Here is a 20,543-nt window from a genome sequence, read left to right as displayed (position 1 = left end):
TTCCCATAAGGCCCATGTCCAGTGGTCAGGTATGACAAGACCTGTGGTCTAACAATATCTAGAAGGTCACAGGGTAGCTACCCCTGCTCTGTAACTACTGCTGTTGGTTGGGCTTGGCATGCCAATGGAAACAGTGGTTGCTGTTAAGGTGATGTGACTTCTCTTGTTCTCTTGTTCTTATGTAAAGCCTAACAGTGAAAGAAGAACATTGATCTTCCCAATTTAAATTGGGTACAGAGTTCTTGCATACAGAGCATAGGGATGAATCTTTTTTAGAATAACTCTAGTACATACACACACACACACACACACACACACAAGCAAAGACAGACACATACCTATTTTAAATGTACATGAAAATGTACTTTCTGAAGTTCTGGCAAGTGATTTACCGTACATCCCAAATGTTGGCTTCTTTAAACTGAGTATGGGTAGAATCATTCATTTTTGCGATAATATCGAGTGCAATAGATGACAGCATGTGCAAAGTATTTGTTATCAATCATTTATTACTGAAAACAAAAAGGATTTTCTTATCTGGCACATAAACAATCATGTCTACAAAAAGGAAAGCCTACAAATCTTGATAATTTATACAAATAACAGTTCTCAAAAAAATAAAAATTTAATTTAGTAAACTTGTGCTCTTTTTTTTAAGCACTGTCTGCAATATCCACCACAAATCCCTGAGCAGAGACAACAATTTAAACTTATTCCAAAATTGAAAGTTACAAATCCCAGCCCCATAGTGAAAATGTATGGAGGAACATGGAACAATCTTCTTATTTATTTTTTAAAAAACCTTCCACCTGTCGTTGTTTGAAATGAGACAGACAATGCCACCATAAAAGTGTGAACTGCTTTTGTGCAATTAATGTGGAAAAAAGAATGAAACACAAGAAATGGAGAAGCTAGAGCAACAGTGAAATGTTACAATCAGGAAGTTGTACTTGCATCTGAAAGCTGAAATTTGAGCCATTTGGGGATGCCAATTAGGCTGCAATCCGACACACGAGTACACAGGAGTAAGCCCATTGAAATCAGTGAAATTTACTTCTGAGTAGATATGCATAGGATTACAATTTTAAAAAGAAGAAACGGTTTTAAAGGTTAATATAGCATTTATTTTTATAGCTGCTCAGAAATATGGTGTGGAATGATGGCTGTAGTAATAAAGACTGTAATATGTTATCATATGACTTAACCTGAAATGTTGAATTTCAAACTTGTAAGATTTTACTTTCCTCCTTCCTAAACAGCAGAGTTTAGGCTTTCACCTTGAGCCAAGTCCAAAGGTCATTGATTCTGCAGAAGGTCAAAAAGTTAGAATTGAGGAGAGGGTTGTAAGACACTTATAACTGATGGTCTATGATTACCAAGCTTGCTAAAAGAAAAACAAAGTGCATCTAATGCAAAATGCTATTAGAAATAGTGACAAATAGTAGTTATGCCGATAGAGCGATATTGCAAGACTCCTTAACATGTATACATTAAGATAGCTGAAGTGATTAAACAGCACAGAATAAATGTGTTCTCATTTCCTTCTAAGCACCAATACACACCTCAAAACATTTAAAAACACAGCGTGAAAAGCAAACTAGAAGGCTAACAACAGTTGTGAAACACTAGGTAATGACTTCATTTTTTGCTTCAGTTGAAAAATAAAGAGTGTCAACAATGTATTAATCCAGAAGTAGGCAGCAATGGAATGATACTCAGTCAAAGGAAACATTCACATAATGGATGATGGGAGTTCCCTTAATAATCTTCATTTTAAGGGTATTCCATGATATAAGGCCAGGATACAAAAAACACATTTCGCAAACTGCAGCCCCACCTTCCATTGAAAATGGCCACTGAAACAAAAAAAGAGTTTCAGTAGCAGCTTGTGCTAAGACATGGAAGTAAAAAAAAAAAATGCCCTCAGACATGGCTAAAATTGTTTTTTTGGAACCTGGCCTAAGTTTATGCCCACTTGTGTTGTGGTGAATGTTGAAATAGATCCTATTATGTCATTTAAAAACCTGCCTACCAAATAAAAGAAGTTGGTAAATGGCCGAAAGAGCACAGATCAGTCTAATATGTTTTAAAATATATATTTTTAAATATACAGATTGTAATAACTATGCCAAATGAACTGAAATGTTAAGGAAAATGAATGGTGCCACTTTACTGCGATAAAGAAAGAAAAAAGATGCAATATTGAGTTGGAAACTGCACAAATGTTTTCCCCCCTGTATGTAAAAACGTTAAGCATATGCAAAAATAATTGGCAACCATTGTCAGTCACATAATCCCTTTCAGTCTAACACCCTGTGAATTCACTAGATGCTAAAAGCATTAAATCCTTTTAGTTTCTTGCTGCTTGTAGCAAAATATTTCCCTTCCCACAAACTGCTGATAAATCTCATTGCTAACATTTCACAAACATATTCACCAACTGCACATGTCTTCAAATTGTTCCAGTAACATGTAGCTGCTCCGTAGGCAGAGATGCAAGTAAAAGGTTAGCATTCTGTTTTGAGAGTAATAATAGGAACACGGCTGCACTGTGCTTCGGCACAAGGTAGCTGTGTATCAGCTTGATGCTGACAACTGTCCTGTGTGAGCCACAAGGCATGGTATATTCAAGCTAAAGGACTATACTGTGTGGATGGATGCAACTGTTGTCAGCATAATTTCAAGAGCAGTGCCATGGCCAGCTGGTCCTACACAGTCCCTTGCTCTCAAACTAAATGTGACAGCTCCCCCATGTTTCTTTTTCACGCGTCTGTCCCATTTGCATCTAAAGAGTGGTGTGTGTGTGTGTGTGTGTGCGCGTGTGCATGTGTGGGACTCTCTTCTTTTTCAAAAGTTGGTAGTAGAAGAAACTGAACCCTCTTTCTGCAAGGCATGGGCAAATCTAACAATTCTGGCTTTTCTCCATTTTTCATCTTTCCCATCTTCACATTTTTTCCACATCAGATTGTGGATTTTTCTAAACTGCCCTCATGAAAATTCACCAGAATTTCAGTGCAAATTTCTCCTAATATTCATCTATTTGTATGCAATTTTACCTCAGACACTTTAATTTTTTTGCACATCACTTCCCCTCAGTTATATCCATTTTTGTGCTCATTATTTGGTTGGAGAACTGCATTGCAAAATTCGTAAAAGTGCCAATTTTGAAGGATGGCTGTGTTTTGGATCTGATTGCTCTGGAAAGTGTGAATTGTATAAGATTTTCCCCCACCTGTACTTCCTGCCTTGCAATCAGTTACTCCATCACTTGGGGTACTTTTCTTGCAACCTGGTTCCAGTCCCAGAAGTGAGCTAAACTGGTATAACATGCCTGAATCTTGAAAGCACAATAAAAAAGGTGGCGAAGGAAAGCTCTCTAAGGAATATTCAGCTCTCTTCTTCAATGCACACTTTTCATTTCAATTTTTTTAGACCACTCCCACTCTTGACAGGAACAAAGCAGCTACACAAGAAAACAAACATGGTTGTGTTTATCACATCTACAGCCTGCCTTAATTCTTCCTGCTTGGGGACATTTCTGTTGGGTGAGTTCAATGCTGCCCCTTGCTTACTCCCCTCAAAACACAGCTAACAAGGTATTTGTTAATGTCTTCAAATAATGTTCTTAACAACAGGCTGAAAGAAAATGTGCCCTTGTCAAGATAGATTGCAAATTGTGTTTCATCTTTCAAATGGTTGCACTCATCTGTGAAACAGATAAGCAGGCAGCCCTAAGGAGATACACAATATTAAGACAAATTGCAAACACATTGGGTTTTAGTATACATTTTAATGAATTACAGCCTCAGAAAATAACTTAAGCCAGTCTATATCCTTTACTAAAATCCCATGTTGACTGGATGGATGTTATATAGGCCAGCATGATTTTTCTACCAGAAACCACATGAAAATGAGCAATGTGAAAATGACTACGATGGCCTGGCAAATATGCTCGAAAGGGCCCCCCTTTCAAGTGCTCAAGTTTCAAATCTAATTCATTTTTATGCTTGTGGGAGTAACTATCAAGTCCTTCATGAAACTCCTGAGAGAGTTTCCACCTTTCTCTCATTATCAAAATGTCACACCAAGAAGCAGCCCTGTAGGTTCTCCTAGCAGCAATTACAACCTTCAACACTTGCAGTGCAGTCCAACAAGAGCACTCAACAAAATAGCACCCTGGAAGTTGTTCTGGATTTGACTTCTTTCACCCTTTGCAAAGAAAGGTTCTGGGTTTCTCCCCTTCCAGCTCATGTCAGGTCATGTTTTAGATGTTCTTAAGCCTTGTTTTTCCATAATATTCCAGAGTTTGCGTAGATTTGACTGTGTGATGACATCATCTGGTTTAAACTGAAGGGCATGGAGATAGTTTGATTCTGCCTCCAGAAGTTTGCCGTTGAGATGAAGAATCGCTCCCAGATTCATTAGGGCAGCTGGATACTGGAGCAAGAAAGGGGAAAGCAAACATAGATTAAAAGTTTATTTTGTATTTTCTTTCTCTAGATAACCTTCACCAAAGTCACAAAATTAGTCCTTCATGTTTTTGTGGCCTACTTTCATGGAAGCAATTTAACAATTTGTAATAAGCATGAAAAGGGAAGAAGGGCAAGGGCTGATTTACTGCTTACTGCATTTTTATTTATTAAATTTATACCCATACTCCCAAAGGAGCTCAGGACAGCAAACAACAAATGATGAAACAATTAAACATATTTAAACCATTTACAGTTCAGATACAGAAAGGGAAAGATTTCACGTCAAAAGACTTGTTGGGGGGGAAGGAATTCAGTAGGTGCCAAAAATACATCAGAGATGGTGTTGGACTAATATTTATGGGCAAGGCATTCCGAAGGGTAGATGCCACAACTCTGAAGACCCAATTCCCGTATCGTGTGGAACAGACCTCCTGAGAAGATGGTATCTGCAGGAGGCTGTCATCTGCAGAGCACAGTGATCAACTGGGTATTTAAGAAATGGCCCTGAGCTATATAGGGCTTTGAGGATCAAACATGGCACTGTGTATTGTAGACATGGGAGAGTTTTCACCCCACTCCCATCCCAAATTGATGACCAAACAACAGGTATTACATGTAGTAATACAGGACGAGCAGTGCCAGTCTGATGGCTGACGTGAGAGGTAATTAATTTTAAATCAACCCAAAGATTTCATAAATTATTGTAATAGTTAAGGGCTTGCTTACTTTGTTCTTTTTCAAAGTGCAAAGCTGACGGTCATATTATTCTGATTAGTGTTAAGACAAGTGGCGTTTAACTGAAATCTGGCAATCAAAAATAATTATAGACAAACATTTAAAAGAGCCATCCACAAAACCGTCTGGCATCCTACTCCATAAAATGGGTGGGAAATAACAGCAAAATTCTGCACCAGGCAAGGGAGTTTTCCTAGCTGAAATCTCATTAAACACTTGCTACCAAATAATAGGTTAGCAATATTGAATTGCTAGCCAAGTTGTGACCTAAATGCATTTTTGGATCCATAGAGCTGAGTCCAACCAATGTCCTGTCCCCTCTTTATTGTTTTAGAGCCTAAAATAAAGGCACTATAGCATGTGACTTGGTCTACACTGGAAGATATAATGAATAAGGTTAATTATCATTACACCACCACACGCTACTACCCAGAACATATCATAGACATATCCCACCACTACCAGTGTGAAAACTGATTGCCATGGAGATTAATGGCAAAAAAGTTCAAGATGCACGTAATTCTTCTCTGCAGCTCAAATCCCACGTGTACTTTCCAGGGAATGTCAAAGGAATTAGGAATGCCAAAGGAAATAACAAAGTTATAATAATTGGCATAGAGCTATAAACAACATAGTGTATTTCATGATGGTTAAAATATTGAAATAGCGCTTCCCTTTCCAGATGTTTATTGGATTCTTTGCCACTCTCCCCTCAATGTGTACAAAATGTGAAGCTCCAATTGAGACAGGCATACGTATCCTCAGAAATCAATGGGTACCACCCAATGATGTTCACCCATTTGCACAGCCAAAATCCATTTCCACAATGGAACATCTAGATTCTCTTTCTAACCTTCCAGAACTCCCCTCCCCCCCCAAAAAAATATGCTTTGGAAGTTCTCCAAATCCTTTAGAGCAGTTGTGGGGTTTTTTTTGGGGGGGGGGTTAAGTGGCTGGTTTGCAGGGAGACTTCACCCAATATATGTATATAACTGGTACAGTTCTCTTTAATCCTGTTTTCTTCTTATTGGAAAATGAGGTGTGGAAGAGGAAATAAAGAGGTAAAGCAAAATAATTTACCCTTTGCAAACCAAACCGGGTAACATTGGGCATTTAAAACATAGACTACCATTTGCAGATTTTGGTTTTGCAACATGAGCCTAAATTGTTTTTTCTCTCTCTGTTAGGGAATTAGAATTTAACAGTAGTATTGCCTGCCATACGTGCACTATTTCTCAGTACAGCCAGCATGCCATTCTACTCAAACATTGTAAACAAGGAGAACTAATAAATGAATTCATAAAGTACCTTTATTTCCATGCAGTACACAACACCCTGATTACCATACTGCTAGCTCTGAAAGCAATCTTGTTTACATGTATCGAAAATATCATGCTTTTTCATTCTCAGCTCATGAAAGCAGGTTAAATATCAAATAAAGTGAAAACTCGTTTTAGATGTTATTTCAGATTATATTTAGACGCTATCCTAGTTGACATTTGCAACCTGTTTTCTCTATAAATATAGCTAATAAACCAGCAGCTTTCATTGAATTGTAAGTTCTGAAGCTGACACAAATATCATCTGGCCCAGCTTTCTGCCCCAGCATAGATACTTCACAGAGCAAGTCATATCCACAATGCATGAGTAACTCACAATAAAGGAGATAATATCACAAACAGAAAACAAGGGGCACTTCATCTATGACACACAGATGAAAATAAAGCAAGACTTAACAAATCAAGTCTCTCCCATGAACTGTCTGGAAATATGTGAAAGCACACCATTCTATTGGACAGGGGCTGAGGAAAAAAGGATAACACCTCCAGAGTTGACAGCTAATTTTGTTTGGGTGAAAAACTCTTTCTCAGCCTAAATGTGAAAATCTAGGAGGGCTGAATCTTGTTCATTCTTATCTGATGAAATCAACAGATTGAATTTTCAAGCAGTCTTTTGCATGCGAGACCAATTTTGGGATTGGCTCCATTTTTCTGGAGCAACAACTGTTGTGACAGTGGGATGTTACAAAAACAGGACACATTACAGAGGTGGGAAAGTTCGTTTTGTGCTCATTTCACTTCCTTTTTGTAAGGCATATCCTACATTGAACAGAACCAATTCTAAATATCTCCCACAGAGAAAATACATTTGCCCTGTCAACTAATTCTTCAGAGGATCATGGCACTCAGAACCTCTGAAGGATGCCTTGCTGGAAAATGAGAAACAGCTCATTCTCAATGTGAACATATTGTGAAGAGATGGGCAAAAGTGAGAAGTCCCTAACTCCAAGAGGCCTGTATTAGAGCACCAGATTAAAAGAAATGTGAGATACCTTTTAAAGATAAGAATTCTACTTGGTTTTTAAATCATGGATGTTCCTCATTTGTCTCTCTATATATTTCACTTCAACCAAGAATGTAACAGGGTTCCCATGCGTCCAGAATTTTCCAGACATATCCAGAATATTGCATTCACCAGCAGCGTCCGGAAATTGGCTAAATGTCTGGGGAAATCCGGCCGTATAATAGCCCATGTTGGCAGTGCTGATTTTGCCAATTTCCCCTTAAAATAGTTCAAAAGCGGAAAATGTTTTTGAGATCTTGCAAAAAAAAACAAAAAAAACTTTGGGGAAAACTAAAAAAACAAACAAACCTTTTCTGTCTGAATTTTCACTGTTTGAAATATGACAACCCTAGAATGTAATAAATTAATCACCTAGCTTTAGTTGATATCTTTCTGGGGGGGGGGGTGGAAGTCATGTTTAACATTAGAAATGGGGAACTATGCAAATTGCTTACTATTTCTCTGCAGACTCTGTGCTTACCTGTCTGAAATATTATTTATTTAGCATTTTCACACAGCTTAGATGTTTTCACCTGTGAAGGAAACAGTCATTCCTCTCCCACAGATGACACATAAAGTTGAAAGCATCCACACAGCACCCCCACCACCTGCCCAAGCAACTCTTCCACATTGCTTTGTGGTGCGTGAGTTTTGGCACTGGCACACACTCTCTCTGTGGCTCACGGATGACAGAAGAATGGATGGCACCCGTCTGCTCAGGCCAGTGTTATCGCATTCTGCCAGCTGAACGCGATGAAACCTCCACCACAATTGCTGGGGCTTTTCTCCAAACACATAATCTTTGATTTAAGATAGATGAAGAAGCTTTACGGCACATGAGTGGTGCCAGTCAGCAGCTACCAGCGCAATAGTGTGGAACTCACTGCAACCGCAGAACAAATGACCCCCCACACCACATGAAAGGAAAACCGACTCCTTCATTCATTTCCTTTTGGAGACGGAGGCTTTGCATCAAACGGAGCCAGCTGGAAGTCCTATTAGAGTTTTAATGGAAGTCTCTTTATGGCATTCTAGGAATTATTCCATTATTAGAGAATTCCCATCTAATCATTTGCTTAGGCTTTGGAAACTTATTGCCCTACTCCTCAGACTTTGCTGTGCTAGTAAAAAAAGAAAACTGTTCGGCAGCGAGTGCATGAGCTCAGCCACCTTGGTACTGTGGCAAATGCACATGATAAGGGTCACAAGCAAATACTGAAGTGCAACTGGTTCAGCCTAAGAAGTGAAACGTCCTTTACACAACAGAATTTTAACAAGCAATAGGTTAAGGAGTGAATTAAAAGGGGAAACATAGCATTTGAAAGTACAGGCAACTTCTCATTTGTGTGCATGCCCATGGCCACAAACCCAGAAGTGGCACAAATGGGGAGAAACGGCTGTAAAAGAGGGCGAAAAGGGCAAAAATGGTGCAAAAACAGTGTCTAGCAATCCCACAACCTTCACAAGTGCAATCCTAGGAGCCTTTGCACTGATGTCTGTGCCTGTAGAGCAGGCTTCCTCAACCTCGTCCCTCCAAATGTTTTGAGACTACAATTCCCATCATCCCTGACCACTGGTCCTGCTAGCTAGGGATGATGGGAGTTGTAGGCCAAAAACATCTGGAGGGCCGAGGTTGAGGAAGCCTGCAGTATAGAGTTGGAGTTTGAGCAATTAGGTTTGGAGGGAGCAACTGTGGTGGAGTTGGCAGGTTTTTGTTTTTTCAAAGATTTCCAGAGGTTTAGAAGGTGTTTGCAGGCTTTTTCAATGGTGTTTCCAATATACGCAATTTCACTTAAGTGTGCGGTGCCTCAGAACGTAACCTCCACATAAATGGGGAGTGGCCTACAGAGGCTAAAGAGTACACCCTGAACCCAAATTAGAATCCTTTGTGGAAGGACCACCTTTCAGGAATCAGTTTTGTGTGCTGCGACAAGCATTATAGACTCCTAGGGATAGTTGATAGTGCCATGCTCTGTTCCACTACAGCAGGTGGGGAATTTAAGTTGTTGGGCTCCAACTCCCATCAACCCTGGTGTTTCGACTTTGCTAGCTGGGGCTGATGAGAGCGCAGGAACATCTGGAGGGCTTCAATCTTGCTGCTTCTCCTGTTCTGCCTTTTCTCACACAGTTTGGTCTCCCCACTTCACTGGCTGATTTTTATGTATTTCTCTTTTCGGCATATATGACCACATCCTGCATTCTCCATTCACTCCCACACAGCCTCCTCTTCTGAACAATCCCTCATTTGCCTTTATACTGTCAGCCAACAGAACTCCATCTCTTCATTCTGTCTCCCTGCTATGTTCAAGTCATATACTCTATCATTCCAAAATGCAATCTTCTTTCCCATTGCCTCTGCTGTTCTCCATCTCGAACAGGGCCAGGGAAGGTCTTAATTTGTATGCTAACTCAGACTACCCTCGGGCCATTGACAATTATTTGAAATTGCTGCCTGAATTAGCTCCCTGCTTATAGGTAGACAATTACAGACACCACCACATACAAGGCCAAACTACCTGCACACCTCTGTTAAATGCTGAGCATGATCTGAATAGGAAGACAAACATGCATTGCTAGTCTGCTGCCCATGTGACAATTGCTACCACAGAGAAAAATTTCAAGAAGATGCCATCAGATCAATGGTCCAGACATTCAGTCCTTTGTTATTTCCTGACAGGGGAGGCCATGCACAACAAAAATGCACTGGGTGGCTAATGTTTTGTCCAAGGCCCATTCATGGTACCTGAGGTTTGAGCGATCTTGAGCTTGAGCAAAGGTTCAACCAGTATGGAAGCAGGATCTGCAGCAGATATATTGCGATACTGGAGGGTTGCTTAAAGCTAAGAGACTGCTCATCAGCAGGAGCTGGGATGGGAACTCAGATGTAAACTGGGCCTCAGACATAAATTCAGAGACCCCAAATTAGGGATACCTAAAGGAGACCTAGAGATGCGGGTGGTGCTGGGGTCTAAACCACTGAGCCTCTTGGGCTTGCTGATCAGGTGGGTGGTTCAAATCCCTGCAATGTGGTGAGCTCCCGTTGTTCAGTCCCAGCTCCTGCCAACCTAGCAGTTTGAAAGCACGCAGTGCAAGTAGATAAATAGGTACTGCTCCAGCGGGAAGGTAAACGGCGTTTCCGTGCACTGCTCTGGTTTCGCCAGAAGCAGCTTAGTCATGCTGGCCACATGACCCAAAAAAACTGCCTACAGAAGCAGACAAACGCTGGTTCCCTCGGCCTGTAAAGCGAGATGAGTGCCACAACCCCAGAGTCGTTCGTGACTGGACTTAATTGTCAGGGGTCCTTTTACCTTTAAAGGAGACCTAAAGGGAGCTGCTATCCAACCTTTATAGCTCACCCCTCCTCTACCTAGTGACCTGTGGAGTTATAAAGTACATTTGGTCCCAATCTTGGCTTTTCTGTGTTTCTGTGTTTCTGAACAGACCCCTGGCAGCAAGATGTGAAGGTCATGAGTATTCAGCATCATTTGGAATGGCTGGGGAGAGATGATCCAGCATAACCTTGATGTCCATTTTTCATGGATGCACCTTATGCCTTGGAATCCATGAGTTTAAATATAGATTTAATTTAAGAACTAGTTAAGGGGGCTCACTGATGAACTTTACTGAAGTGAAAAATCTTCAGGACACAGAAACGACTTTAATATTTGAATAGTGAAAGTTCACCTCAAAAAACATGAAATGCAGAGCTTTTGAATATGAAAGAATGAAAAATAACATATTGTTGTTAAATTGTGTGTGTGCATGTGCTTGTAGGCATGCCTTGGAGGGTGGGATGGCCACTGAAAGTCAGATTTCTCACCCTGACCAGGAATGAATGGAGGGAGGGAGGGATTTCTGCATTCCAGTGCAGAATATGTGATTAAGATATGCTGGGCAAGACATCCAACATCCTCTCTCTCCCCTTCCCCATTTCTAACAAGTTTCTCTCTGGCAAACAAAATACCTTTGTTTGCTGAGTTTTAGTGGAAAAAAATAAAAAATGAAATAGAGGTCAAATCTCCTGCCTCTCCAAAACTGATTGAAGTGTCATTAGTTCACATCAGGCATGCTCAGTCAGGTGGTTTTCTTTTCTTTTTAAAGAACAAACAGTTGCAAGGCCTTTGCAGCTGAATGAGATTTAATGCTCTGAAAAGCACGCTTCCCAAATATTTTAGCCGTGTCATTAGACAGCTCCCTCTTCTACATATAAAGAGCAACTGATCTCCATTTGGAGGTTTCAGCTTGCTAATTGAAAACATGCACAGTGGCTTGATAAAGCGCAATGAAGTAATAAAAGGAGAAAATGAAAAAGATTTATCTGCAGGCAGCATCACCGAGCATGAAAGCTCCTCATGGTGGCCCTGCTTCATCTTGCCGATGACCAAGTTATAATGTGCTGTCAGGCCTTTTAATCCTCCTGTGGTGACGGCAAGAATTTTCACTTGAACTTTTATTACTGATGTCACTGTCATGCTGCAGTGTGCTATTTTCCAAAGCAATCAAAATGTCAACAGCTTCTTTTTATTGCTAAAGAGAACTGTGCACAGCTGAATCATTTCGGATGTGGCATTTATTTTTTGACAAACCCCAAAGTGTTACCTTCAGAGTTAGACTGGGACAAAGAGGCTGCCCTTGAGGTTATTGGGGATGCTACTTTAGAAAGAAGGTGCCGATCCCCAACAAGGAACTACAACACACAAATCCTGACCGGGAAAGCTGTCTGCAAAAATACGCCGGCTCCCTTGGCCTGAAATGCACGAGCACCATAGTGAAGTTTGACTGGACTTAACTGTCCACGGGTCCTTTACCTTCACCTTTACCTGCCTCTGGGTGGGAATCTGAATTTTAAACAACAGGAAACCACAGAAAGAAATGCTCTGTACATGATGGAACTGTTTGTAACAATCTTTACTTCTGGACCATCCCCTTTCAATAGATAATGGATAGTTGACATACAACCCTAACAGGGAGAAGCATCTTGGAACTGGTTTAGTCTACTTTACTTTTTCAAGTTACCATATCCAAAGAGAACAGTTTCTTAGCACCATGAAATGAACGTCATGCTTTTTGGGTTCTGATCCTCCAAACTTTTCTTCCAACTTGGAGTTTTTTAAAAATATATATATCTATTTTAGTTTTTTTAATTGTTTTTGCGGGGGCGACTGTTGTTCAAATATACTCAACTGGTGAAAGCTATTTGCCATTTACATTTGTACAAATTTCTTATGTAATGGATTATATACTGGCAAAGTATGAATACAAAACTTTAAACTACTAAGTATTACATGGCAGCCTAGAAACCTCCAGGGGACATTTACAGTAAAAGTAAACCTACAGTTTTTGCAATAGCTATGCACCGAGAGCTCTGATACACAGTTAAATATGCTCTCCACAATTATTCATTCAAGCCATATGGAAACCAAACTGCATATTTAAAAATATTATTTCATTAGTATAATAAAACTTACCAAACACTGATAAAAGCTATAATTTTTTTAAAATACTGCAGCTTTTTTTTTTTAATGCTGCAGCTATAATTTTTTTTTTAAGTAAAACTCTAACGTATGTGTTATGGACCTCACAAAGTGCTTATAATTAAACTCCTCTGGCTTTCTAAACCAAATACTTTCAGGATTATACAGCCCATAATTATTGCATGCAATTGTCAAACCATTTGGCGTTAAATGCAAGCATATTCAAATCACTGAATTTTTGTTTATAGGTCTCAAGCTGTGCTTTCATTCCTAAAACCTGCAATTCAATCATTTTCACATCTAGCAATTTGTTGGATTTATCAGACAGTAGATTTTTCCCCCTACTAGCAGTTGGGAGTTCTATCAAATGAAAGATGTGATTCAGATCAATGGCAACCTTGCAACTTCTGCAATATCTGACATTTGATGCCATAAGCTGTAATAGCTTGGCAAAACAAATACCAGAGGTAGAACAGAATGACTGCAAGCTAATATGATCAGAGACACGCTGATCCAGGGAAGTACATGAACTGCAAGATCATTTCTATTTGTATTATGCAGTTCTGTACTCTCACTTACACAAAGAATTTCAAGTTGTTATCAACTTGATGTTTTGAATGTGGTTCAAATTAAAATAAGCCACTGAGAAAGGAGTTAGGTTTATGAATTATTATTGTTCTTGTTATTTATTAATTTATGTACCACTTATAGGCCAAAATGGCTTCTACGCAGTTTACAGCTTTAAAATCAATTATTCAAGCCGTACGTAATTAAATTCCACAATAACAACTCCATAAGCACATTAAAGTATGCTTAGTTAAAACAGACAAACCCATTAAAAAAATGACAGTGAAAACGGTTTTTTAAAAAGTAACATTCTAAGATCAAATGCAACCTGCCAATAATCAAGAATTTCCACAAATCCTGCGAGTACAACTAGCAGTCTAGTCCATGGGTAGGCAACCTAAGTCCCGGGGGCCAGATATGGCCCAATCGCCTTCTAAATCTGGCCTGCGGACAGTCTGGGAATCGGCGTGTTTTTACTTGAGTAGAATGTGTCCTTTTATTTAAAATGCATCTCTGGGTTATTTGTGGGGCCTGCCTGGTGTTTTTACATGAGCAGAATGTGTGCTTTTATTTAAAATACATCTCTGGGATATTTGTGGGGCATAGGAGTTTGTTCATCCCCCCCAAAAAAATATAGTCTGGCCCCCGTCAAGGTCTGAGGGACAGTGGACCGGCCCCCTGCTGAAAAAGTTTGCTGACCCCTGGTCTAGTCCATCAAAACCGTTTCTGTCAATGAACATGATAGGTTCATTGCAAGATTCCTCTCCAAGCTCTACTTTCATTGATATGTTCTCATATTCACTTGAGGCTATGAGGAGAAAATAGCTAAATACAGGAACAGATGAAGCTGCCTTGTGCTATGCCAAACCTTTGGCTCATCTAGTTCAGTACTGTGGCTCCCCAGGGTTTCAGGTAAGGAGCCTCTCCTAGTCATACCTGGAGATGTTGAGGCTCACACCTGTGACCTTCTGCATGCAGAGCTGATGCTCTGCTACTAAGCTACAGCCCAAATCTTTGTAACATGCTAATGGCCAAAAACGTCAGAGGCATTGACCTAATGGTGCTCTGCCATTCACATCACTCAAATTTCCACCTGACAGTTTCCACCTTTCGCTTGCGTGTGGAGAGCAATTCTCTGTTTCTGTCACTCTCTGTAGGAGAGAAAAAAATGTGGTGTGAGAAAATGCTCTCTGCGTTCTCCAAACAGGGCATTGAGCAGAGCTCTCTAGAGTGCTGCTGACCACTTTAAGCAATGCGACTCCACGGCAGGAAAATTTGGGCAGAGATGATTAATTGAGAGCTGACAGTACATGACAGGTGCATCTTTTGTGATTCAGGAAAAGCTTTGTGAAGACAGGCATCAGGATTGGGAAAGGGACAGGGACCTTAGACGGAATCACAATGATTGTCAACATGAATATTCAAGAACTCCATGAATGGACCACTGTTTGCATTTCCAAATGCAAACAACAAAACAGAACATGGCAGTGGTATTTATCAAATGAAACAGTTAGTAGTAATGTGACACCTGAGGTTACAGCCTTTAAACAGACCCCAAAGACTTCTCCTGCCCCTTCACCCAATCCCATCCTTTTTACTTATTTTATTGCTTGCCCCCAACACATAAAATTTTATCTGATGCTGCTTTTATTATATTAACTGTTCCATTGTTTTTACTTTTTTTATCATAAGATGCCCTGGGAGAACTTAGTATAAAGGATGGGGAAGAAATAAAAAGAAATTGAAACAAACCAAAACATGCATATGCATCAGTTCACTTTATGTCTTTTTAAAATTTAGGCCAATGAAGCTAGAAACGGTCCTGGGTTTTGATTTAAGTTAAGCAGCAACCTTGATCTTCGTACTCTCTGTCCATTAAGTTAAAATCTATTGTAGTTATTTCAACAGAAAAGTACTATTAGCTTAATAGTACGTCCCCAGGTTTACAAATCAGTCCCCATACAAAATCAATTGAAGTTGAAAAGTGTCCCTGGATTCATTGGGAAAAAATCTGGTAACCTTATATTAGCTTCATCTTGCCCGGATAAAGAATGTACAATAATTCTATGAATCTGACAAAAATTGGAAGATTTTGAGGTTAGGTTTTTTAAAAGAAGAAGAAGAAGAAGAAGAAGAAGAAGAAGAAGAAGAAGAAGAAGAAGAAGAAGTTGTTGTCAATTTGCAAGATAAATTTGAGCCCCAGGGCAAGGCAAGCATAGAGAGTTAACCCAATAATTCCCAACCAAACAGACTAGTTCAATACACACTCCCATACAGTATGCAACAAGCCATAAAAGCAGAAGCTATGAAAAAAGTCAATTTCCTTCACATCATGTAATGTATTGCTTTTTTAAAAAAATGCAAAGTAGTTGTGAAATATTTAATATAAAAGGCAGGTGGGATAGCTCAGTTGGTAGAGCATCAGACTCATCATCTCAGGGTCGTGGGTTTGAGCCCCACACTGGGAAAAAAGATTCCTGCATCGCAGGGGGGTTGTGACTAGATGACCCTCATGCTCCCTTCAAACTCTACAATTTTATGGTCCTATGATATCAACTATGCTCCAGCTCTAAACAATGTTCTCCAGATACAGCAGAGGTGCTGGCCAGCAACCAAGCCTTCAAAACATAAAGGTGAGAAGGACTGAAGAGCTACTGAACAGGATAATTTCCAACCATAACACCGGAACATTTCAATGCTATTTAAAGGATGTGTATTTTGTATGCAATTTCAGTACACACAGGTGGAGCTGAGCTCCTGGTCAGCAGCTTTTGAACTAGCTGCTAATTTCTTTTCCATGTAATAAGATCACATGGAGAGACTCATAGTATCTGCATGTGGTTTTCCAATTAAATTTTTCAATCGTGGCCTGTTTTTCATGTGCCCTTGCTCTGTTTAATGTAGTAATTATTTTTTAATTTGGCCAGTTGCCTAATGCCAGAGCAGCGGGGTCCATTATGAAAAATAGTGACACACAGCAAAAACAAAAAAACTTAACTGTTTCAGTTCTGAAGACGTTAACACCAGTAAGGGGGGCAGGGAGCAGATGTGTAGCACTCTACTGTAAGGAAAAAGTATTGGGGAAAAGAAAAGTGGAATGTGGTCTTAAATATATGACTAGGATAGCCACATTTCTTGGGACCAAGTTCTCAAAAACAGCAAATGAAGAAGCAAATTGTTTCTAGTCTGTACCCCTCTTATAGAATTAGAAGGTACCCCCAGGGTCATCTATCCCAACCCTCTGAAATGATGGGGTCATTGCAGAATGGTGGGTGGACGTTTACACAATTGAGTAATACCACCTACAGTACAGGCAAGATTTGTTCATGACAACTAGGCCTTAGAAGGAGTGGTTCAGGATGTCCTTTGAAATCAGACTGTTGTAAATAGAATGTTTATGTATTTAGAAGACCTCTGTACCACTGTTTAGAGCAATCACCTCACAAAATGGTATCTAGTCCATAAAAAGTCATCAAAACATTTAATATGACAAGAAAAACCCATTACATTTTAACAACAACAACAACAACAACAACAACAACAGACTAAAAACAACCCTAAACAATAGTCTCTGCTATCCTGCATAGCCAGTGTGGTGGTTTTAAGAGTGCCAGACTAGGCCCCAAGGGCCCAGGGTTCAAATATGAACTCATCTGTTAAACTCAATGGGTGACTTTAGGCCCGTCACAGCCACACAGCTTAACCTACCCAATGGGGTTGTTGTAAGACTTAAATGAGGAAGGGGTGAATCGTGTTTACCACCCTGAACTCTTTGAAGAAGAAGGTGGGATATAAATTCAACAAACAAACAAACAAACAAACTCCATCAGATACTACTACACTAAGCATTTGTCTCTTACCAAACACATTGGTTTATTTATTAAATTTCTATGCCACCCTTCATTCTAGGGTCACAGAGCGGTTTACAATATAAAAACACAAAAAATACATATACTATAATTTAGAAGAAAGGGTTTAGAATATGATCATAAAAGCACACTAATGAACGAGCAGTTAGACGAAGCTTTGCTTTAAAAGAAATCTCTCCATCATCTAATCAGTTAATGGGGCTGTTTTCGAAATAAGACTTAAAATACTCTACAAGGGGTGAAAATCTAGCTGGATTCTTTTTAGCAGTAATTCAAATAGATGGTTTTATTTCTGAAATGCTGATGTACTGCTGTGACCTCTATATTTCGCTGCACTTTATTTTGATTGACACTGAGGGGTAGACTCAAAAGGCACAGACCATGGCTCTGGAGAGAACATTATGTGGGCATAATTGTTATAGGATTATGAGTAATTGGTGAGAAATAGAAAGCACAGGCATGTGCCCAATTCAGTCTACACTTCCTATTCAAGCATGACTACATAGCCATCACATTTTAAAAGTTATGAACAATCATCCCCTTAGCTTAATGACTACTCATAATTTTGTATGTGTATTATCTCATAACTTTCAAATGTATTATCAAATAAGGTGCAAAACAAGGCAAGAGGAACTCTGCTATCTGAGATGAAAAGTTTATCTAGTCTAGAATCCTGCTTCTTAGAGCAGCCAACCATGAATGACTAAGAAATCTGGAAGAGGTCCTGCAAAGCAAAAGCCTTCTCCTGCTGTTGCACCCCAGCACCTTGAACTCATAGAATCTCAGAATTGCAGAGTTCAAAGGGGTCACAAGGGTCATCTAGTCCCACCCCTTGCAATGCAGGAATATTTTGCCCAATGCAGGCTCGAACCCACAACCTTCCGATTCAGTTTCATGCTCTGCCAACTGAGTTATTGGTCACTGGCATATTGCCTAGGAGATCCATACAGCTATCATGATGAACAGTCACTGACTGATCACAGCAAGAAAACGAAGGCAACATACATAATTATTTCAGCACTAACTATGAAGTGGATTCAGCTGAGAGGCAAGGGCTGCTGGCTCACGGTCACCAATAAGCTTCACAGCTGAGTGGAGATCTGAACCTGGGTCTCCCTAGTCCAGATTCTGATATGCTAACAGTTACACACACTGGACACTCTTTTAAAATGGTTGGAGTAAATTTGGCATGATCAATATTTCTCCTCAAAGCACCCTCCCATGACGAGGGCTGCTTGATTCAGGCTGGAGAAAAGCACTGCGGACTTTTAATTAGTTGGACGCGTAATGAAATAGAAAGTGCCATCAGTTATGAAGACAGCACATGATAATCATTATTAGGAGGCACCGCAATCCGTTTCTTATTAAAGGGTTATTAGCATAGCATAGTTTGCTGGTAATAGAAACCAGAAAGCTAGGCAAAAAGTTGCTGGGAAATTCCATGCGTGGCAGAGACCTTTTATTCTTTCGTAAGACTTCCTTTGTGCAATACAGCTTGACTGCTTTACTTGCTAGACCTTTGAACAAAAAAACACATTTCAAGGTGCTCAAGATATACTGGCCATTTACATACATGGAACCCTCAAGCTGTAATTACTTTCCATCTCCCAATAAAGCTATATAGTGTAGGCTGCATTTGTTTTGCCCAAAGCTAATCCCAAGCCTCTCATTTGGGTGGGAGGGTGCACACTTGTGTGTGTTGCTACAGTAAGATATTCAATCAAAGCTTTTTGAAGTGGTAGAGTGGAAACAGCTGTATCTGACAAGGTGTGAAGGCATAAGTTTATAGCTGTCAAAAGTTGAAGTTTGTAAGCTGGACTGATACAAGACCAGGAGGTTGATAGCTTGTAGGCTGTGGCATCTTCATAAGGAACGCACCAAGGTTGTGGGCTAAAAACTCTATGATCTAGTAAGCTTTTATTTGATATTCTAGAGGCCAGACTTCAAAGCACCTTGTTAAGAGCAGATGTGTGGGTAGCTTCAGTAACCTTCTTTTGAAGGTATTTTTTTAGTTCATACATAAAAAACCCAGACATTGAATGTTCCATTGCTCCATCCAACAAAGACATAGGGTTCACTTTGAAGATGCGAGTTAGAGAATCACAGAGTTGGAAGGGATCACAAAGGTCATCTAGTCCAACTGCCTGCAATGCAGGAATCTTTTACCCAACGCGGGGCTCAAACCCATGAGCCTGAGATTAAGAGTGTCATGCTCTACCAACTGAACTATTTGTGTTTTTGAAAAGGTCATTAGAATGAAGGAAGTTAGATTTTTACAAACTAGCCTAATATATGCTTTTAAAGTAACTAAATCCTGGTTTCTAAACATACAACAAGAATTACCAGTAAGGTCTTGTCTCTGAGATGAATACATTGAGGAACACTACAAATTGTGGTGACCAAACAACCCAGATAAACTTTATTTGAAGAGGCATTTCTATCAATCATAGAGAAATAATACTTTGCAACAGACTACATGTTCTGATAATGCCGCTAAAGGTTCATATGGCCACAAATTTTCTGAGGATGAGCAGAATTTCTATGTTCTGCTCTGCAAAGCTTTGGTGAAGACTGGAATCAATACATTAAGAGAGGTTGACACCAGCACTGCCAGCCCCCCACTAGGCCTTCCATACTTTATAGTTTTAAGAGCTGGTGGAGGACCTTATGCATTATATCTTGTGCTGCCCCTTATATAATGAAGCAAGAGAACAATTTTTAGCACCTATAATGTCAAGGTCCCCTGGCCAGAATCCCTCCGACATGATTTTATCTCCTCACAGACACAGAGAAGTATGTGACCTGGCGTGTAGCACTCTTTGCAACTGCTGCTAGGAAAATTAGAGCAAATTATATAGCCAAGATAGCCACCAACTGTAAAGGAGATGAATTTATCTGACCCTATCTACATCAAGCTATATTCTATCTTTATCACCAAACTCTGAATATAATTGCACATTGTATTAATTTTACATTTTAAAAAATATATTAGTGGCCATGTGATGATTTTAGCCTATAAATTTTATTGTTTAATGTATTAACCTGTATATTAAGGTATTTTTATAGCTCTGTTTAGAGTAGGT

At 39.7% G+C, this 20,543-nt stretch overlaps 1 protein-coding gene across 1 annotated transcript in view; it reads right to left on the bottom strand.

The window, feature by feature from the left end:
* Nucleotides 1-538: 538 nt before the first annotated feature.
* Nucleotides 539-20,543, bottom strand: part of TMTC2 (transmembrane O-mannosyltransferase targeting cadherins 2) — a 184,251-nt gene continuing 164,246 nt past the window's right edge. The window contains exon 12 of the mRNA XM_081926582.1: nt 539-4,437. Coding sequence (XP_081782708.1) covers nt 4,258-4,437 — 180 coding nt within the window. The 3' untranslated portion in view covers nt 539-4,257. The remainder of the gene's footprint in view (nt 4,438-20,543) is intronic.

This window comes from Podarcis melisellensis, assembly GCF_964234715.1.
Source record: "Podarcis melisellensis genome assembly, chromosome: 10".
Lineage (NCBI taxonomy): Eukaryota > Metazoa > Chordata > Lepidosauria > Squamata > Lacertidae > Podarcis > Podarcis melisellensis.
The sequence above is the reverse complement of the archived record's forward strand: the minus strand, read 5'-3'. Positions and strand labels throughout refer to the sequence as shown.